This window comes from Erpetoichthys calabaricus, chromosome 3 (assembly GCF_900747795.2).
Source record: "Erpetoichthys calabaricus chromosome 3, fErpCal1.3, whole genome shotgun sequence".
Lineage (NCBI taxonomy): Eukaryota > Metazoa > Chordata > Cladistia > Polypteriformes > Polypteridae > Erpetoichthys > Erpetoichthys calabaricus.
The window spans coordinates 32,829,746-32,853,064 of record NC_041396.2 but is presented as its reverse complement, the minus strand read 5'-3'; the positions used below and the strand labels follow the sequence as shown (position 1 = coordinate 32,853,064).

Below are 23,319 nucleotides of genomic sequence, written 5' to 3'. Positions count from 1 at the left end.
GGAGTACAAACAGGTTAAAGGACTTGTACCAGGGTTAAACAATAAATCTGATAGGACAGAACTATCTGCTTTGGTGTTTATTCAAATATTTGTAATTAACAGTGCTTTGTGGTCCAATACTTTAGCCACTGGGGATGATGTTTATAGTTATTCATTTTTAATTTCCAATATAAGCAATGATAGTCCACTTCTGCATTAAGGCCATGTCACATTATATGACTTTCCTGGAGATTTTCAGTTGCAGGCTTCATTTACATAATCTTAGCAAGTCAGAAGCAGACCTCCAGTCTTGTAGTGTGATATAAACAGTCCAACAATTCAACAGCTCATCCTGATAAAATCAAGCAGGTCATCATTTGCTTTAATTCTCATCCAGAAGTACAATGCCTATAATACAGGTGTAAGGAATAAGGAACAACAGTGTTTTGGATCCTCATTATCAGAAGAGAGGTGCATTCTTCTGATGTTTTGTGTTTTTTGTACCACAATAAAATGGAAAAAAATCAGGAGTGGTCTCTCCTCAACTTTCTAGTATACTCAGATATGGGGATGGATATTTAAGGAGTAAACTCCAAGACAATGATTATATTTTTATATTATGTACATTAAAGAGCCATCAACAACAAATCAAATCAAATTAATAATATATTGTACAATTATTTTAAAAGTAAAGTTGAATAAATTGAATAAAAGGTAAAGTACCACTTCCGGTTAGCGGCAATAGCTCAAAAGTGGATAGAAATATATGTTTTGTACTTAACACTTGCATTCAAAATTTGATTGACCTGAATGAAAACGTACTCAAGTTATTGTGTTTACACACACACAGACATACAGATATAATTTCAAAAATTGCATTTTCGGACTCAGGGAGGTCTAAAACATCGAGATTCATGAGATTCATGAGCTCTCAGTACTTTTGGAAATGTGAAACTGTACTGGATAGTCCTAACTCAGTCGTGTACTTTGATATACCCTGTGACTTCTAGTTGTGCAATCTGACGTTGTCTGGTGATGTAATCAGCAACTGGTCATCGTGTTTGACATTCCCTCTGACTTGAAGTCGTGTAATGTGACATCGGCTTTAGTGGGTGCAGTTGCCTCACAGCTTTAGGGAGCCCAGTTTGAATCCCATTCCAGGGTTGTCATGCATGACTCATTGTGCCATGTAATGTACAGCTGACTTATCCAGAGATATTCCCTGCCTTTCCCTCAAAGCTGCTATAGCAGATTCCAGCCATTCTGTGTCAAAACTATCTGAGGAGATATGCAAGCAAAAATATTATTATACTGTGAACACATGGGAATAAACTTGAACACTGTGGGAAATGCAGACTGCACTGGGCAGAAACCACCCAGTTAAATATTTACTATATTTGCTTTTACAATAGAAGTGTCTGTCATGCTGCACTGCAACCAGATTTCATCATTTTAACCAACTGTGAGAGGAAGTAAAAGTGGTGAAAGGGGGAAAGAATGAGTCACATAGAAAATGCAGACTCACCAGGCTAGTTGTCTCACCCTAACACCATACAGTAAGAAAAATGGCATCTTAGTATCTAGTACAGTTGATCACTTGTAAGGGTAGCATATTTCTACCAGGGTAATAGAAAACAACTGCAGGAATTTCACTGCTTTGCCATCAGGTGTGGCTTTCAAATGAGTAAAAGAAAATAAAAGTGCTAAAAATCTAACAGTTAAAGGCACTGCTCTCAAAGCAAAATTGAAATAAACTAATCCATAGCTGAACTTGTCCAGAATGTTTCTCTGTTTTAAGATAGACACGTTTGCACATTCTGTTGTGTAGCACCAGAAAAATAGAAGTGGAGAGGAAGTTAGAAGAATGGAAAAGAGCTTTGAAGATAGAGTATTGAAGGTAAATAGGAAGCATACAGAATATATGAGCGTTTAATGATGATTAGGATTCAGAAGTTAGTCTGCATGGAGATCATTGAGAAAAGTGGATACATTTAAATATCTAAGATCAGTGGTGGCCTATGATGGAAAACAAGATGCAGAAATAATCCACTGAGTGCAGTGTGTTTGGAGCAATTGGAAGAAGGTATCGGAGGTATTGTGTGATCAAAGAATTAAGGCAGAGGTTAAAGATGAGGTTTTTAAGATAGTGTTGAGTCCAGCAATGCTGTATGGAGCTGAGACATGGGCAGTAAAGGGAGAGCAGCAGAAAAAGTTGGATGTGGCAGAAATGAGAATGTTGAGATGGAAGTGTGGAGTTAAAAAAAAGGACAAAATAAGAAATGAGACAATCAGAGATACAACAACAGTGTGAGAGATATCAAAGAAAGGACAGGAAAGTAGGTTGAAGTGATATGGACATGTGATGAGGAGAGACAATCAATACATGGACAAAAGAGGGATGGGAATCGAAGTACAGAGGAAAAGAAAGTGAGGGAGTCCAAAGTAGAGGTGGATGATTAAAGGAAAAGAAGATCTGAAAGGAAAGAGCTTCTGCATCAACCCTACATAGTAGTGGGGAAAGATGAAAAGGAAGAAGAAGTCTGCACATTGGCCAATGCTTTCCAATGGGAGATTTTGAAATTTCAAAAATATGTACTCTGTGGTCGAGATATGTAAATGAACTTTGAAAACTGTCCAGATAAATTTTCTTAATGAATAAGTGGGACAGATTTTAACAAAAAAAATTTTTCATGTGGACAAATGGATGGACACACAGACAAACAGGTACTTTTTGCATTATATTTAAACAGGCCTAATAATAATAATAATAATAATAATAATAATAATAATAATAATAATAATAATAATAATAATAATAATAATAGATAGGGGCGGCACGGTGGCACAGTGGGTAGTGCTGCTGCCTCGCAGTTGGGAGACCTGGGGACCTGGGTTCACTTCCCGGGTCCTCCCTGCGTGGAGTTTGCATGTTCTCCCCGTGTCTGCGTGGGTTTCCTCCGGGCGCTCCGGTTTCCTCCCACAGTCCAAAGACATGCAGGTTAGGTGGATTGGCGATTCTAAATTGGCCCTAGTGTGTGCTTGGTGTGTGGGTGTGTTTGTGTGTGTCCTGCGGTGGGTTGGCACCCTGCCCAGGATTGGTTCCTGCCTTGTGCCCTGTGTTGGCTGGGATTGGCTCCAGCAGACCCCCGTGACCCTGTTCGGATTCAGCGGGTGGGAAAATAGATAGATAGATAGATAGATAGATAGATAGATAGATAGATAGATAGATAGATAGATAGATAGATAGATAGATGTGAAAGGCACTATATAATAGATAGATAGATAGATAGATAGATAGATAGATAGATAGATAGATAGATAGATAGATAGATAGATGTGAAAGGCACTATATGATAGATAGATAGATAGATAGATAGATAGATAGATAGATAGATAGATAGATAGATAGATAGATAGATAGATAGATAGATAGATAGATAGATAGATGATAGCCTTTCCTAACTACTAGCCATACTACTATGAAAAATACACTTGTCCATAAGTGGATTAGCTTATTGCTGTAACTTATAGATAGATAGATAGATAGATAGATAGATAGATAGATAGATAGATAGATAGATAGATAGATAGATAGATAGATAGATAGATAGATAGATGTGAAAGGCACTATATAATAGATAGATAGATAGATAGGTACATGCACAAAAAAAAATACCACCCCTTCAAGGATTCTTCTGCAGATATGCACATGCTGAGTGTTGGTGAATGTGAAAATGTAAGCATAGATGGAGATCATTTTGGTTTAAAGATGCAATGTTTAAATGAAAATGTATTAGTGTGGATGTAGCCTTAGTTCTAATGTGAATCCCTGAACTGAAGTCATAATCCAGTGAAAAACACTGATGTGGACAAGGTAAATAGAAATCATGGGTGAATGTTTAAAGATGATTTTTCGACTGAATGAGCTGTGTTACTATATTGGGCTAGTTGGTTTATTTCAAGGACCCCCATTAAATTCAACGTGTATATGTTTATGGTTTATGGCTTTGGTAAGATTATGATGGTATGGACACCATCACAATATGGGTCAAATAAAAATCCAAAAGTCTACAAGCTATAAGGCAAAGCATAGACTCAAATGCATCTTGTCCCAGCCCATTTTCACAATGAAGACCTTTCCCTAGTGTTGCCCTGAGATGCCCCTTAAACTTTAGAATTAGCAGCCAAATGACTGAATGCTCACCGCCATTGATGGTGCCTGTGCTAGCTGATGTCACTTCATTCAGATTTTTTGTTTTTATCAGGATCAAGCAGGTGGATTAGGCTCAGGCATCAATTATTTGCACTTGTTTTAATTTGGTTGAAGACACACTGTTATCATTTATTCTAGAAATTTTTTAGAAATCATACTGGAGTGAACAGCAAAGCCAAAGATGACGGAAGTTATTATTAGTTTGGTGATAGCTGAGCTGCTGTAAGGCAAAAGTCACTGAGTGCAGTAGAGAAATGCAGCAAGCACAAGCCCGCCGTTATCACACACGCCTTTGCACGTACCACAGACAATCTTGGTGAATCTTAAATTGGCAGCAAAGCTTTGCATTAATGTTCAAACAAGCTCATTTCCATCCTAATTTCATGCATTCCCACACATTAAAAGATCAATGAATATTTTAATTTCTGTTTTCATTTTTCAGCTCACCAAAATTCTCACCAGCCATACTTATTCCTGCTATCATCTTCTGCGCTCAGTACTTGTCCTTAAGATGTGTATTTCCTGTCTTTCCTTGCTGCCTTTCACACTTGTAGAAGGCCCTGTCAGGGATCAATGTCTGAGGTGCATATCCAACACTAGACTGTCCACTTGACCCCCTAGTACAAGGTGTGGCTCTGAGACTAAGGTTCTGCGCTGGTATCTGGAAAGTGGCTGATTCAAATGACATTACTGTCAGAAGGCCTGTGAGCAAGGCTGTCAACCTTAAAATTGCTTCAGGGGTGCTGTAAAATGGCTGACCCTAAACTTGGACCTCCAAAGGTCAAGCAAAAAGTCAATTTCCCCTCAGGGATTAATAAAATGTACCAAATAGTGCAGTGAAGGTAATAAAGTTAATAAATAATTTAATTAAAAATCAGCGCTCAATGTGGAGGTTAGAAAAAATGAACAGTAAATACTTTAAAAATCCAACACCAAATGCTCCCAGGCATCAGTTTAGGCTCCTCAACAAGTCTGAAAGTGACCCTCTCTATTCGACTCCCCAGTTCACCCAAGTGGGTCTTTCGCCAACAGCTGCACTTGATTCCTGCCTGCCTTCATCAGCATCAGCCAAGACGTACCTAGCCATCCCTCCCATCTGCCCTTGCGCTCTGTCAGCGCTTCCTGGATCCATGGGGGGGGGGGGGTGTCAGTCAGTGGGGATACCCCTCGGAATGCCATTAGCTTCAGGCCTGATCACTCTGCCTCCTCCTCCTCCTCCTCCCCACCACACTTCCAATATTGCCTAGTTGTTTCTCCAGTTACTGTTCTCCCCCTGTTTTGCTCAGACTGTCTACTTAAATGATGGGTTTAGGTGTCTAATTATGCACTCTGGAATGCTAATGAGGCAATGAGACAAACCGTGCACATCTACTTGTGAATGTACACTCCCCTCATTAAGACCACAGAAACGCTCCACCATGCTACCACACACCTGAGCCCCGCCACGAAGCTTAACTGTTTTACTTAAAACTTGAGTCAGCAAGGACCTCACTTCATGACAAGCTCCACAGATTAAAATTAGTCGTCTATCAATCCACCCATCCATACGCTATCCTGTTTAATTCAGGCTCAGCAGAGTCTATCCTGGCGGCCCTAACCACTGGACATGATGCCATTTCTAATCATCTTCTCCCTTTTAATTGGTCAGCCCTAATTATTACAGTATAAATCTTTAATTTATGTAGTTTCATGCACACATTTGATGACAATTTTCTTTGCCTATTTCTCCAGTTAGAAGTAGATTAAAGGGACATTCTCTATTGCAGTTTAAACTTAATATAACTCCTGATATATAAAACACACACCCATGGAGACCCCATTCTTAAAATATTTGTATGTTTTGTTTTTATTTATAAACAGCTGTCCCCCGCAGCTGCACCCATGTAGTAGTGAAACAGGACAAACTTTAAAAATCAATATACGTTGGCACTGTATCTGATCGTGTTCAGGTCTAATGGGAGAGCGTCCCCCATGTGGAGAGAAAAGCACATGGCCATGTTACATCTGGCAATCAGCAGGTAACCTCTAAAACACACGTAGCTCTGATCTCTCTCTCTCAAAAACACCAAACGTTACTCCTTAACAATCTGCAGATAATAATGTCTGTCGAACAAACACATATCGCTAGTTAAGCGGAGGCAAGGTACACTTCAACATTTGAACGGATTTGAACGGAGGCTGGCGCATGAGTGACGAGCCCACCCCCCCCCCCTACAGCCCACAGGACTCTTTTGGATTCGCACAAATAAATCGGTACCGCCAGCAAAGTATGATACTTCAGAAGATGAGAGAAGTTGCAAAATCAACTGGAATGTTCAATCAAATTGTAGAAAAAACCCCAATCTAAATCTGTTAAGTAGTTCTCTCGTTCGCTAGCTAAGTAGATGTAAGGAGTGCTCCAAGGCTGGCGCGTGAGTGAGGAGGACCCCTCCCCCTCCCCTCAGCCCACAGTGTCTCTCTCGGATTCACGCAAATAAATCAGTACCACCAGTGAACTATGATACTTTGAGCGATGAGAGAGGTCACAAAATCAACTGGAATATCAAGCAAACATTAGAAAAAAACTTGATCTAAATCCGTTAAGCAGTTCTTTCGTGAAAAGTGGGACAGACGTACAGACAGACGTTGAATTTCATATATATATATATTGTAGAAAAGGCGCTATATAGGCACCTGACCCGGCACAGAACAACACAGAGGCACGTATAAAACACAAGAACTTTTTATTTTTCTTCACCCGTGGGCGCACGTCTTCCCCGTGACCCACAAGCAATACACAGTCCCAAAAGCACAATCCCAACAACAACACACTCTTCTCTACTCTCCCACCACTCCTCCACAAGCTTAGTCCTCCTCCTCCTCCCGACCCTGGCTCTCTGAGTGGTGGTGGCTGGCCCTTTTTATACCCCACCCGGAAGCGTTCCAGGTGCTTGATCACCTGGTCCTAAGTGCATTTCTGGGTGGGGCTGAAGATTCGACCAGCCGGGCTGCAGACTCCATGCAGCTCCCCCTAGCGGCCATCCAAGCCCTCAACCAGGCTGTGGAGAACTCCATCTCCCATGGAGCCATGCGCCAGGTTGGGGAATCATCGTCCACTAGGGAGGCTGCCACCAAGCGTCCCAGGGGAGGTATTGAAGTGTCCATGGCTGGTCCCCTAGATCAGATGCAGCAGGGGCGTCCATGCCGGGCATGGGACCTGGCTGTCTTACACAGTATATATATATATATATATATATATATATATACATATATATATATATATATATATATATATATATATATATATATATATATATATATATATATAGTTATAGATGACCAAGAACCCTGCCCCACCGGGACGCCTGGAGGAAGAAGGTACTGGGAGAGTGGCACTTCTTTTCCCTGGGCACCCGAATGGTCCTTGATCCCTGGGAGACAGCGCTTACAGGACACCAGGAAGTGCTGACGGACCAGGGATGGTTTATGCCCGGAATGCTTCCGGGTGCAAGGGCAGCACTTCCACCACACTGGAGAGTGCTGCCGGAAGTTCATCGTCAGGCACCTGGAGCACATCTGGGGCCAGATAAAAGTGGCTGCCTTACCCCATTTGAGGAGCTGGAGTCAGGTGGAAGAAGGACGGAGCTTGTGAGACAGGAGTGGAGGCGGCTGAAGGAACCAAGGACTGTGCTATCGTGTATATATTGTAAATAGTTGTGTAAATAAACGTGTGTGTTGTCAACACTGCGTTGTCGTGTCTGTCTGTGGCCGGGTTACCTCTTATATATATACTGTGACCATCATGACCTTTCTTTCTAATACATGTGCCAAACTAGTAACCAAGTTAAGGAACAATAAAAGACAATTTTCAGGGACTTGCAATAATTCTTATTTGATAAGTTTGATATTTTTCAAGTCAAATTTATTTCTTCACAATCATGGTATACATTAATTTGCCACATCAAATTGTGTCCCAAAGTGAAGCATTTTTTTATTATTTTTAAAAATACCTTATCTGTTCTTGCAGCTTACAATGGGGCTGAAGGGTACCAAGGTCCATAGGTAAATGAAAAAGCCTTAGAATTTGACAAGTCCATATTCTTTGAAGCAGCAAAATTTTCAACTTAAGAAAATATAAATTTTGCATTTATAAGGCATCCTTGTGATAATGAAAGAAAACTAGAAATAATTATTTTTCATATATTCTAGGAGCTATTTTACTTGAGGTAAGAATACATTTCCTGTTCGCTCGCCTGCTCACAGCCACCACTGTCGATGGAGTTTAGACAAAATTCAAGTGAGCATGAAACCAAATACATGTTGACGAATACTGCTTAGAGCAATTTTGTCTTTCGAGAAAATGATCTGAAAATGTGTATATCCATGATGTAAGCATAAATTACAAAAACAAAGCAGTTACAATTAAATTTATGGTTGGTAGCCCTAAGCCTGGATGTGAATACCCCGTCAATGACTACTTGAAGGCGGACAGGAAAAGAAAATGTATTCCTGATCATCCATTATTGAAGCCAGCTGCACTTCCAAACATGTTTAAGGTGGGCCATGTCACTGCAACTGCAAGTGAAGAAGACTCAAATGCAGAGCTGAAGAATATTAACAACGGAAATGTGTTTTCTAGCAAACTGAATACTGTATAGATGAGTAACTCTTATTCAGTGCGGCAAGGTAGAACATTTATTACTGGTACTGGTTCACAGATCTAATGTCAAAGGTTTGAATTGTGTGCCTGGTCATTGTCTGTATAGAGTTTGCACATTATCGTAGACCTTGAATTGTGTTTTCTCTAACCCATATATAAAGGCATAAAGGTAATTTAAATGGTGATTCCAGGTTAGCATGAATGAGATTGTACATTGGTGTGTTGGTCTCATCTGTGATGGGCTGGTGCCCGTTTCTTGCTTTTCACACAGCACTAACGGGAAAGGTACCAACCACCTTGCATACTAGAACCTTCTACATTCTTCAACATGTGATACACCAACGTTGGAGAACAACAGATCCCCATACAGTCACTCAGATCTTTCGCCCATCAATGTTAAGTAAGCATTTAACACTACAAAAAAATCAGATCAATTAGCAGACTTACTCTAATGAAAGCTGCCCATTTGGTCCTTCAGGTTTTCATTGTTTCTTCGAGTTTAGTTTTGGAAAGTGGAAAAATATCTCCAGAACTCCGTGATTGATGATAACTGAAAATTTGTCATAACCAGTTACTCATAATTCAGCCTTGTCTAGCAAAGTGGGCATATCGCCCAAAACATTCACGTTTTCCAAAGGTAGAGGCAGCACATCCCTCTCCCTGCAATAGAAGCACTCATCCTCAGCTGCCATTATTTCACATTTTCCACACCATCAATAGCCACTTGTTTGTTGCATCGCTTAACCTTTCATAATTCTCTCTTTTTACCTCTCCATTTCTGTTCTTCTCTCTGATCTTTCCTTTTTGATCCATTGGACCTCTTCATTACTATAATCTATCGTACACAAATGTGTTTCATTGATTATGCTGAATGTATCCTTGTCTTTATATTCCTAATTTGAAATGACAGATTATTTGTCCAAATACTGAAAGAAAATGTAACCATAATAAGTTCATTCTCAAACTGAAAATGACATGTGCAGCATTAATATAATGAGCTAGAGGAAATCCTGCCCTCTGGTTGAAAGGTTGCTGAGGAGAGGAGGAGGAGGTTGGGAGCATGTGCTGATAGAGTGTGTTGCTACACCCACCACCCGATAAACCCAATTAGGACCCAAGTGAAGCGGGTGACACCTCAGCACAACGCTGGAACAGTGTGAGTTTTTTTTTACAGTGGCTGGAGTGCCAATCCTGCCACCAATCCCCAAGTTTTCCCTGCCAGTTGGAGGACCTGCTTGCATTGCTGGATGCAAGTTAACGTCATACCAGGATGAGACAATTGCAGGGCAAGGGCCTTGCTCAGGGAGAGAGAATTGATGAAATGAGGTGGAGAGCAAGTTTTCTTTTAAAGTGGCCAAAATCTCACAAATCTCACAAGATATACTGATTTACAATATGTGAGCATTCTCAACTATTAATAATAATATTGGATTAATATCCGATAACATTCTTGCCTTAAAAAATTGCGTATTTAGTAAGTTGAACCCTTTCTTTCATGTTCAGTCCGATTGTAAGCTGCAAGAACAGATAAGGTATTTTAAAACTTTATAAAAAAAATTCTTCACTTTATAATACGATTTCATGTGGGAAATTAATATTTGCCATGATTGTAAAGAGATAACTTTGACTTGAAAAATGCTAAACTCACAATTTAAAGACTATCAAAGGAAAGTGTCATTATGACAGCATCTGTCTTCATATTACAACCAACACTCTAATGCTCCAGCATATCCACTATACGCATGCATGTCAAAAAGCAACTTCAGTGTATTCAGTAACATAAATGTAATGAATGGACTAATTTATACAGATAACATTACCCATTCATCATTAAAGCTGCTTTGTCTAGTTGAAGATTGTGGCCTATCTCAGCAGCCTCGGGCATAAGGCATTCCATGGTTCTGTCAGGCCATTGCGGGGCACCTTCATATGAACTGTGATATTTTAGAGTTAAGAGCCTTTGAGAGGAAATCCACAGTACAGATGAAAACCAACGCAGACATAGGAAAAATATACAAATGCCATACAGATAAGGATGGTGTTATGACTAGGAGTCCCAAAATGTGCAATAGAAGGGGCTATAATCATATATACAGTGCCTCCGGAAAGTACTCACAGCGCATCACTTTTTCCACATTTTGTTATGTTACAGCCTTATTCCAAAATGGATTAAATTCATTTTTTACCTCAGAATTCTACACACAACACCCCATAATGACAACGTGAAAAAAGTTTACTTGAGGTTTTTGCAAATTTATTAAAAATTAAAAAATTGAGAAAGCACATGTACGTAAGTATTCACAGCCTTTGCCGTGAAGCTCGAAATTGAGCTCAGGTGCATCCTGTTTCCCCTGATCATCCTTGAGATGTTTCTGCAGCTTAATTGGAGTCCACCTGTGGTAAATTCAGTTGATTGGACATGATTTGGAAAGGCACACACCTGTCTATATAAGGTCCCACAGTTGACAGTTCATGTCAGAGCACAAACCAAGCATGAAGTCAAAGGAATTGTCTGTAGACCTCCGAGACAGGATTGTCTCAAGGTACAAATCTGGGGAAGGTTACAGAAAAATGTCTGCTGCTTTGAAGGTCCCAATGAGCACATTGTCCTCCATCATCCGTAAGTGGAAGAAATTCGAAACCACCAGGACTCTTCCTAGAGCTGGCCGGCCATCTAAACTGAGTGATCGGGGGAGAAGGGCCTTAGTCAGGGAAGTGACCAAGAACCCGATGGTCACTCTGTCAGAGCTCCAGAGGTCCTTTGTGGAGAGAGGAGAACCTTCCAGAAGGACAACCATCTCTGCAGCAATCCACCAATCAGGCCTGTATGGTAGAGTGGCCAGACGGAAGCCACTCCTTAGTAAAAGGCACATGGCAGCCCGCCTGGAGTTTGCCAAAAGGCACCTGAAGGACTCTCAGACCATGAGAAAGAAAATTCTCTGGTCTGATGAGACAAAGATTGAACTGTTTGGTGTGAATGCCAGGCGTCACGTTTGGAGGAAACCAGGCACCACTCATCACCAGGCCAATACCATCCCTACAGTGAAGCATGGTGGTGGCAGCATCAGGCTGTGGGGATGTTTTTCAGCGGCAGGGACTGGAAGACTAGTCAGGATAAAGGGAAAGATGACTGCAGCAATGTACAGAGACATCCTGGATGAAAACCTGCTCCAGAGCGCTCTTGACCTCAGACTGGGGTGACGGTTCATCTTTCAGCAGGACAACGACCCTAAGCACACAGCCAAGATATCAAAGGAGTGGCTTCAGGACAACTCTGTGAATGTCCTTGAGTGGCCCAGCCAGAGCCCAGGCTTGAATCCGATTGCAAATCTCTGGAGAGATCTTAAAATGGCTGTGCACCGACACTTCCCATCCAACCTGATGGAGCTTGAGAGGTGCTGCAAAGAGGAATGGGTGAAACTGGCCAAGGATAGGTGTGCCAAGCTTGTGGCATCATATTCAACAAGACTTGAGGCTGTAATTGCTGCCAAAGGTGCATCGACAAAGTTTTGAGCAAAGGCTGTGAATACTTATGTACATGGGATTTCTCAGTTTTTTTATTTTTAAATAAATTTGCAAAAACCTCAAGTAAACTTTTTTCACGTTGTCATTATGGGGTGTTGTGTGCAGAATTCTGAGGAAAAAAATGAATTTTATCCATTTTGGAATAAGGCTGTAACATAACAAAATGTGGAAAAAGTGATGCGCTGTGAGTACTTTCTGGATGCAATGTATATCAAATGTACACCTTTCCTGATCAGCCTGGTTCATATGTCAGAGCACTATTTTTGGATTTTTCTTCAGCGTTCAATACCATACAGCCTCAAATACTGATTTGGAAATTGAACAGTATGAATGTAAACCCATTTATTACACTATGGATTCAGGACTTTCTTTTAAATCGTTCACAGACAGTTAAAGTACAGTCATTCATTCAAACACAGGAAGTCCGCAGGGGTTTGTCTTATCAGCATTACTGTTTACTCTGTACACAAGTGACCTGAGACAGAACAATGACCACTGCCCCATTATCAAGTATGCTGATGACACCATGATCATAGGATGTATATCTGGGGAGGATGAAAGCCACTATCTAAATCAAGTGGACTGTATGGTAAACTGGTGCAGTAAAAACTCTCTCACTCTGAATGTAAAAAAGACCAAAGAAATGATATTTCATTTTAAGAGACAGAAATCTGTATGTTCATCCATTGTAGTTCTAAGGGAGGAGGTAGAAAAAGTGACTGAATATAAATGCTTAGGAACTTACCTAGATAACAATCTTAACTGGAATACTAATACAAAAAAATATTCTCTAAATGCAACCAGCGCTTATTTCTCCTCCATAAACTCAAACTATTTAAAGTAGACAAGGACCTCATGTTGTCCTTTTATCGCAGTTTGATCCAGTCTGTGATCACTTTCAGTTTCATTGCCTGGTTTAATAGTCTGACAAACCAAAACTCAAAAAAGCTCCTGTAGATTACGAAGTATGCAGCTAAAGTTATTGTGGCTGAGTTAGATGATTTGACTAGTGTGTGTGTGTCAGAGGGCATTGTTAAAGAAACTGGAACTCATCTCAACTGATGACAGACATCCATTACATGTAGAACTAAACTTCAATAAATCAGGAAGGATAGTTGCTTTGAAAGCCCACACAAATCACTCTAGAAATTCCTTTTTTCCTTGTGCCATATGACTTTTCTATAAGAAATATCAGAGATAATGATTAAGGTTTTGATAAATATCCTGTAACCTTTTTTTTTTGGTGTAAATATGCATTATCTAACTGCCTTACCTTAACCTGTCCTGTTTCTGTTTGTTTGATTTATTTTGTTCTGTCTGTTATTGATGCAGCTGAGAAAGCAAATTTCATGTTTTCTTGTGTAAACATGACTAAATATAGAAACCTTAAACCTTAAAACTTATACTGCGAAACCCCAGCTAGATAAATGGGCAAACACAGATAAACTTTATAGAAGTAAAAAGATTTTTTTTTTCCACATAAATGTTCCACACAGAGTCCTCGAGTAACACAAAAAGCATAAAGGAGATGCCTAAAACTATAAGGCAATCCAATGCAAACAAAGTCCAGATACAGAATCCCAAGGTGAAATCAACAAACAGGTAAAAAGAACAATCACAACAAATGCAAGGCACAGAAAAAGCACAAAACTCACCATAAACTCTCTAGGAACTATGGGAGACCCTCCAGATTTGTGGGGTGGAGGGAAGTTCCAAATTGCCAGGTGGCTGCACCTCTTGAGAAACCACCCACGAAACACACAGAACATAATAACCCAGGCAGAACAATCAGAAACAAATGCAAATAATAATGCAAATAAACAACAAAAGTAACGATAATATACATAGAAAAATCAAAAATGAACAAAGCAGACCTAAAACATGAATTTGAACCCCAGCCAGGGATGCAACCCTGGCTGAAAAACAACAGATGGGGCCGATGTCCTGCACCTGTGATGCACTTAGCCATTTTGGAAGATATTTTCCTTGCCCCTTCGATTCACCCTTACAGTCGTGGCCAAAGGTTTTTAGAATGATACAAATATTACTTTTCATAAAGTTTGCTGCTTCGGTGTTTTTAGGTCTTTTTGTCAGATGTTTCTATGGTATACTGAAGTAGAATTACAAGCATTTCATAAGTTTCTAAAGATTTTATTGGCAATTACATTAAATTTATGCCAAGAGTCAATTTTCCTAGTGTTGGCCCTTCATTTCCAAGACCTCTGCAATTCACCCTGGCAGGCTGTCAGTCAACTGCTGGGCCAAATCCTGACTGATGGCAGCCCACTCTTGCATAATCAATGCTTGGAGTTTGTCATAATTTGTGAGTTTTTGTTTGTCCGCCTCTTGAGGATTGACCACAAATTCTCAATGGGATTAAGGTCTGGGGAGTTTCCTGGCCATGGACCCCAAATTTCGATATTTTGTTCCCCGAGCCACTTAGTTCTCATTTTTTGTCTTATGGCCTGATGCTCCATCATGCTGGAAAAGGCATTGTTGGTCACCAAGCTGTTCTTGGATGGTTGGGAGAAGTTGCTGTCAGAGGATGTTTTTTTACCATTTTTTATTCATGGCCTAGGATCAGGGGGCACCACCAGTGCAGAGCTTGCTCAGGAATGGCAATCCCCTTTCCTATTGTTTGGGGCATCTGGAGAAGAAAATTTAACTGCTACCATCAGTCCTGTGTCATGCCAACAGTAAAGCATCCTGAGACCATTCATGTGTGGGGTTGCTTCTCAACCAAGGGAGTGGGCTCACTCACAAATTTGCCTAAGAACACAGCCACGAATAAAGAATGGTCTCTCTGTCTCTCTCTACTGGCTGACATTTGCTGACAGGCCATGCTGCCTGTTCCTGCCATTCCATCAAAGGGCCATGCCTTACCATTTCAACATTCTAAGACAGAGAGCCACTTGGTAGTATGTAAAATGGACACAAGATAAACAGTTTAATTTGAGACTGTATTATTTTACCAACACTCCTGTTTTGGGCATATTACACTGGTCTACAAAAAATATTTTTTGTTCACTTCTAGGAACTTCAGAACATATATGAAATTGGAATTAAGCTAGCACGTCAGGTTTTTGAGATACACATCATTGACGTTTTGACACGTTTGAATATCAAAATATCAAGACAATATCTGGAGTTTGAACTAAAATTGTTTTGATGTGTTTATTCTGAAAACAAACCAGAAGACAATACCAGAGACACGTTAAAGTATATTTATGTCAATTTACCTCAATATAAAAGTGAGGTCAGCGTGCCCAAAAATGTTGGAGGTAATCGCTTTTGCGCTTGTACTGCACATCTGTTTCTCTTTTCAACAACCAACAGTAGTCACCCATCATGCTCGGAGTGAATTTTCCATCACCTTTATATCTTGATGAAATCTTTCCCTATACTCATCGCTAAGATCGCCCAGATTTGGTGGAAAAAAGTCGAGATAAGAATGTAAAAAATGTGTCTTCAGTGACATTCTGGCTCCCATAAGCTGATACGCTTTCAGCAGGTTCTCCACAAGCTCAGCGTTATTCTCTGCTCTAAGACTGCCAAGAAAATTCTGGACAACCCGCACGAATGCTTCCCATGCTGCTGATTCAGTGGGCTTCAGTTTCCTTTTGAACTCCTCGTTAAGCATCAGTTCACGGATTTCAGGACCAATAAAAACACCTTCCTTAGTTTTGGCTTCACTTTTCTTGAGACCAAACTAATTTCTTAAATGCTGAAAAGTATCGCCGTTTCTGTCCATCGCCTTGACAAAAGTTTCAAAGTAATGGTGAATCTAACAAGCAAAATGTCCTGACATGCAATGATATGTTTAACAGTGTCACACACGTGCGAGTAGGGGGACGTTGTGTGGACCAAGTAAAGGTAATTCCACGCCAGGCCAGGGGAGGGCGGGGTGCACTAAACCTTCTCTGTTGTCTCTGCAGACCAGCCGCGGGAAAACCTATCTGAATCAAGAACGTCACTTCCGGTTCCGGCGCCTAGAAGAATGTCACTTCTGGTTACGGATCCTAGAAGAACGTTATTTCCAGTTCCGGCACCCAGGCTGATGTCAGAAAAACATCACTTCCGGTTACCCTGCATCACTTCCTGTCTGACCACTTAAAACCGCCATCTTTTCCAAACCTTCATCACTTCTGTCTTGGACTCAGTACGATCAACAACTCTTTTGAATGAAAAGAAAACCTTTGCAACTAGGAACATTATACGGGTGGCTGCCCCAAACCTTTTTTACGTGTGTCGAGTCTGTTCCTTTTACAACAGTAAAACCTCTAACTACTGCACCGTAATGTCTGAGTTGTGTCATTATGCTTTAGAGTCATATAAGACCTGGTAATCAGTAACAAATATTTTTTCTGCTAATTAAAAATTAATAATTTTTAAATAAAATTCATAATGACAAGGTAAACAACTCACAGCTATTTGTAACGTGTGGCGAAATCATTTATTTCAATGGCATCCATAGTGGCATCCATACTAATTACTGGTATTTATCAAAATGGTTATACGCTTTTACTGTCAGGTCACCCTAGTTGTCCAAGACCTGAAGCAACATAACTTAAAAAATGAGACATGCTGGATTAAAACAGTTTTCAGATTTGGAGTCAGCCTGTGAAACCTGTTAAAGTAAAGGTGAAAGACTCCCAGTAGCAAAATGATTGTTGACCAGTGTTATCTGTAATGCATCAATAAATGTGTAATTTTCACTCCAGCTTGTTTTAGTGTTCTGTCTTGTTGTCATAGATATAAAAGTGGTGTAACATATGAGGACTAAAGCAGAGATTTGGAGCATTTTGTTCAAGTCTACATGATAAAGAGTACAAAGGGACAATAGGGTCACCCTAAGACCCTGCCAAGACAACACATATGCTAATGACATTGACTTGTTTTAAATAAATTCTTTAATGGTGTATACTGTATGTTTTAGTAGTATGCTATCTTAACCCTATCGTTAAGGACCAATATCTGACCCCTTCTTCAGTAATTTTGTTACAGCTCATGATGGCTTCAGCACCAGGAAATAAAAATAGAGATAATATAAATAAATCACCTAGGGCACTGATCCCTTCTCCATATTTTCTAAATATACTTATTTTGTCTAGAATTACAGTCAAGGCATAACTCAAAGTGTACACTTTAAAGACAAAGGCACTTCCCACATGGGATACCACACAGACATTTTAAATTTGTTCTTTTTTGTGGTCACTTACTTGGCAAAATGGTACTGTATCTGTCCTTTAAGGCACGTCCAGGAATGGCTAATTCTTTTTGGTCCACAAAATTTGGTGGGATTTTCTGGGCAGAATACAAAAAAAAAAAGCAGTTATTGGTTAGAAGTTTATTGATCCATTTTGTAACTGGTTTAAGGTACTCCATCATTCGAGGGGCTGGAGGCTATCTGGGCAGCATGGCTGCAAGCCAGAGGCCAACCCTGGAACAAGTGCTAGAATCATGCACCGACTGACACTCACTCATGCAGGGCTGATTCAGAGTTTTCAGATAACCTGTGTGATGGATAGCCAGGGCCATTACCAGGTCAGGACACCGGCTGGGTGGAAGGACCAAGGGAGAGACTATATTGGACACTAGAGGGCAACCCCCCTGGGTTGCTACAGCACCACGGATCCTTGTAGGACATATTGGGAGTTGTAGTTTGGAGCAGCCCTGTTGGGCTTTGTGGGTGCTGCCACGGGGCGCTGCAGGTGCAGCTGACTCATTGGAGGAACCACTTCCACCACACCCGGAAATGCAGCTGGAAGAAGGGTGAGAAACATCTGGAGCACTTCACATTGTAAAAGGAGCCACCTTACCACCAGTCAAGGAGCCAGAGTCAGGAGGTGGAGGACAAAGCTTGTGAGGAGGAGTGGAGGTGACAGAGGAAGAGAGAGAAAGAAGAAAGGAATGTGTGTAATTTGGTGCTTTGTACTGCATTGTGTAGTGGGGAGCAAAAGAAAAACGCTTCCCCTCTTAAATAAAGGTGTGTTTTGTGTGGTAATCCTTGTGTATCAGCCTATCTGTGTCAGGCTTTAGGGAGTGGTACACCCCCTGGTGGTCCACACTTGATTTTCACAGGTTTAGAATGAGGAAGGAAACCAGGGAGCCCAACATAAAATGCACAGTGATAGGGAGAACATACAAACTCTACACGGACAATGACCAAGTGTGGGATTAGTGCAGGCAGTGTGGTGTGGCGGTTAAGGATTTGGACGTCAAACCCTGAGGTTGTGGTTTTAGATCCTGCTTCTGACACTGTGTGACCCTGATCAAGTCACCTGACCTGCTTGTGCTCCAATCGGAAAATCAAAAGTAATGGAACCAATTGTATCTTAAATGTTGTAAAGACATGAGCCAAAATAAGTAAATATAGATTCAAACCAATGACTCTAGTGTTGTGAGGCAGCAGACCTAAGCGCTGTGCTGCCATATTATTAAAGATTATACCTTGTAAATGTGGACTGTGTTATGGACAATTAGAATACTTATGACAATCTGAGGATGTGGTTGTCTGTGCTTCAGAAGCAATCATTGTGGTAATGCTTTCATTAAGCTTTGTGCCTCCAGTGTGACATAACATAACATTGCACAATATATAACATCCTCTTAACGGCCTAATCAGATCAGGGGTCTCAACAGTCACATGGGCAAAGAGGAAAACAGTCCAGAACAGAATTGTAGTCTTTCACAGGTCCCACTTACACTTACACCATTACAGTATGTGGACAGCTTAACTTAACCTCTGTGTTTCTGGGATGTATAAGTAAAACACGCATACCCTAACCCTAAGGGGAGCCCACACAGATATGGGGAGAGCATGACAACTCCACACAAACGACTGGTTGTGATATCTGAACCCAAAATGTTTGATCTTTGCGGCAGTAGTGCTACTCACTCCACCACATCCTAAAGTAACTCTCCACTAGACTTCTCCTTGGATGGGAAAGCCAATAAATTAGAGCTCCCCTAAGGCAGAAAGGGGGATTTCCTAGTATGTGTCTAAACGGGCAATTGTTCTTGCATTACTGGCCTGGGCGCTTCCCTTGTAGAGTTTTCACATTCTCTCAAAGTCTGTTTGGTTTTCTCTGGTTCTCCTCATACATTCCAAAAACTTGGGTCATGGATAAACTGGTGTGTCAAAACTAGCCATGTTTGATTGTGAGTGTAAGTGTTTTCTCACCACAGGAACTTTGTGTTCAGGAACCAATGAGTTCCTGTATGATGTAGACCAGGGGTGTCCAACTCCGGTCCTGGTGGGCCGAAGTGGCTGCTGGTTTTCATTCTAACCATCTTCTTAACTAATGAGCTGTTTTTGCTGCTAATTAACTTGTTTGCCTTAGTTTTAATTGACGTGACTCAGACCCTTTAGTTGTCTCTTTTTCCTTAAGGAGCAGCCAAACAATAATGAGACACAGAACAAGCCAAAACGTGATCAGCTAACCTGAAATTAAAGAAAGGTGAAGGTCTCGGTCATGTTGGTCTGCTCAGGTCACCCAAACATCGTGATGGTGGTCTTAGAAAAAACAGAAAACCAACAGTCTGCTATGGCAGAATGAGAGCAGCAACAAGTCATGCTATTCAATAACGGCTTTAATTAACATCAAGAATTGGCTTCTCATTAAGAAACTGGTTGGAGTGAAATTGGCTGGAGTTTGAAATTCCAGTTTAGTTGGTCATCTGTTGGCTTGTCTCACATTTGATTTCTGTTTGGCTGACATTTAATGAAGAAACTAATCAATTCAGAGGACTGTATCCTTAAAAACAGGGCTATTAAAATAAAGGGAAAAGGAGTTAATTAGCAGCGAAAACTGCTCGCTGATTAGGAAAAGGGTGAGATTGAAAACCTGCATCCACTGGACACCCCTAATGTAGACACTGGGCCACTTGTGGTCCCCGGCGACTTTCATGTGTTGTGTTCCCACCACACAACCGAAAGTGTTACCTTTATGCAAAGTATGTGACATGCAAAGAAAAGTGATGCGGTGTGAAGTGGGGTGCAATCAGGAGATCACAGAGGACCCCCTCTGCTGTATTGTTTCAAAATGATCACGACTTCATGGGGTAAGTTATTTCTTTGATGAGGTGCATGGGGTGGCACACCAGGGAGGCAGCAATGAAGAGTGATGCAGTGTGAAGTATCGTCACTGATAATTCTCCAGAGTCAAACAGATTTGTAAAATGGTGCCAATACTTGTGGTCAACCAATCAGCACAATTCATTGCCCAAGCTGCACCCACAATAATTTGTTGTTGAATGAAAAATATATACCCGAGAGTAGGAGATTAAAAAAGTACCAGGACCTACCCACAAGGAACTGCAAATGACCCAGTTTGTTTCTGGTTCCTGAAAAATGTTCCTGTGTTGGGAAAGCACATTATGGGAGTTTGCCCTGTAATGGACTGGCACCCAGTCTTGGACTGGTTACCAGCTGCTAAGAGAAGCTACAGCCCTGCAAGCCTGAATTGCATAATGAATGAGTGAATAAATGAATTTAATTTAAACTCCCACCCTCTTTGTGCAGCCTTTAACTTTCCTAAGTGGACAGTTTTACTCAAATGAGCTCATTTGACTTTCCATTCATTACAAATTGGGCAGAATGTATCTTAACTATTAAATCTATTAATTTTTTTTACCTGGAACTCAGTCTCCAACTTGGCCAGATTCTTGGCCTCCTCTCTAAGCTGCTCCCCCGTCAACAGATGGCTGCTGGTACTCAGATAATGCAAGGTGATGTCCCGCGGAGTGGAGATGGTTTGAAAAGGCTCCACTTTCCCCAGCGAGCTGACATCCAGCATCAATGAGACACTTGAACCTCTCCTAAAAAGGAAAGTATGAGTTCATATTACCAGCCTTGGACATGCTTTAACCTTGGCGTTGTAGATATAAGTCATTTAGATGGATGGACTGAATAAGGACTGGCACTTGGCAAAGCTTCATACAAATGCTTCAGTTAAAAGCCCAGGTGCTCTGACTCCTCTTATACAACAATGGATTGGTGCTGATTGTGAAAGCATGAGCCATTGTGGTGCTTTGAGTACCTAGTGAGGCAAAGTGCAGAGGTAATTAAAAAAGCAAATAAAATTATATTGTAAGAATTATTAAGCGTAAGCTGCCCTAATTCAGGGTACTCATAAGAAGTGTCATGATTTACTTAATAATGTAGATGTTGACCAGGAGGACAAATGGCATCCCAGCCAGGGTGAAGGAATATTTCTTGCCCAGCCAGGAAGCTATAATGAAAAGATAGCCAGGCTGTGGAAACTACCCAGCCACTCAGGTCAGGTCAAGTTGGGGAGCATGCTCTGGTACAGTGCATTGCTGCATCCATAACACGAGTAAACAGCTTGGGATCCTGGTTGATAACCCCCCAGGGCAGACACAAGGTCCAGTCCCACCCTCCGGAAATGACACTCTATCTGTTGCAGCCAGGTGGGCGTCACCTAGGCCCGGTCCAGCCTATCGGCAGGTAATGTGCATCATTCAGGACTCCATGAGCAACTGCTCATTCAACACAAAATCAAACCAGCGGTACACAAGGATTCTCCAAAGAGAGACAGTACCAAAGGAGTCCAGTCTTCGTTTCAGGTCACTGGATAACATTGTTGTTTCCCAATCATATAGCAATACAGGAAGTAACAGGACTCTAAAGCATGGACCGTTGCCCTTTTGCATAGATATCGGTAGTGCCACACACCCCTTTCCAGCAATCTCATGACCCCCTGTATTCTCCCAATCCGTCTCCTGACTTCATAGAGTCACCAGAAACATGAATATTATTGCCGAGGATGCCTTATAATTCCTGTCCTGGTTGGGATGCTAGAAGAAAGAATGGACTAATAAGTTCATTCCCTAAAAGAGTAGGTGGCAGTGTTCCTCACAACTAGTCCCAATTTAGACACCTGCTGGGCTGCATGAGAATAGTCTGGAAGTGCAGCCTTGTAGGGGTCCTTGATAGAGGGTGCTGTCGGGGGGCAGTCTCCCTGGTTTCTGTATGACCTGGAGTACTTCCAACAAGCCACGATGTGCCACCAGAATTATTCCTGGGTCCAACTTAAAAGGAGCCCGCAGCCATACCTCAATGAGTCAGGGTTGAGTGGAAGAGGGCAAAACTCACTGGAGGACAGAAGGAGAGAGAAGAGACTGAAGGGACGAGTGTTTCATCTTTGTATTGGCTGTGATTAATTGTCTTATTAGAGCTGTGTGGATTAAAAAGTTAGGGTTAGGCTTAGTTTTAGGGCTAGGATTAAAAAGTTTTATATTTGAACCTGGTGTTGTGTTGGGTCTTGCGTGTCTGGGGTTTGGGGGCTCTGTGGCACCTCCTACTGTTCACAATGTACATAATAAATAAGAATAGTTGCATCAAATATTTGAAATATTAAAATATGTGCTTCATTACAAACGTTTAACATCTCTGTAGAGTTCTATAGACAGATAGATCCATAGGAAAGGATCACAAATCAAAAACAAAATAATATTCATAATAAGTCATCTTGAAATAGTCTACAACAATACCCTACATGCTTGTGTTTGAAATTTTTTAACTCTTCCTTTAGAGGGCTGGGACCACCAATGAAGAATCGGAAATCAAAAATATTATATTTGTGATTGGCTACATTAATGATCAGCAATGCCTGTATTACTGATCCCCATTTTTTTAAAGTTTTGTGACTTTGACCCCTCACATCTCATTAGGGGGTGAGCCCATGAGTTCAGTCGAAGTGGCATGCATGAGATCTGATATGTTGGCTGCTACAATACCATTTACATTCATGACCAGCTGTGTGTTGATACTGTGATATTGCTTGCGATTCACATATGCCTGTTTATCTACACATGGGGCAATGATCTTTAGTAGGTGCCGATTTTGCATGAATGCAGCATTGTCCTGACATTAGCTTCCATGGAGATATAGGGAAATACACGAATCAGTGTATTGCTTCATGTGTTCTATGGGTGTTTA

General features: G+C 41.0%; 1 protein-coding gene across 1 annotated transcript in view; it reads right to left on the bottom strand.

Moving 5' to 3' along the window:
* Positions 1 to 23,319, bottom strand: part of LOC114647892 (tyrosine-protein phosphatase non-receptor type 7-like) — a 75,312-nt gene that overhangs the window by 41,250 nt on the left and 10,743 nt on the right. The window contains exons 3-4 of the mRNA XM_028796571.2: positions 20,993 to 21,176; positions 17,576 to 17,660 (exon numbers count right to left, since the gene is read on the bottom strand). Of these exons, the coding sequence (XP_028652404.1) occupies positions 17,576 to 17,660; positions 20,993 to 21,176 (269 nt within the window). The remainder of the gene's footprint in view (positions 1 to 17,575; positions 17,661 to 20,992; positions 21,177 to 23,319) is intronic.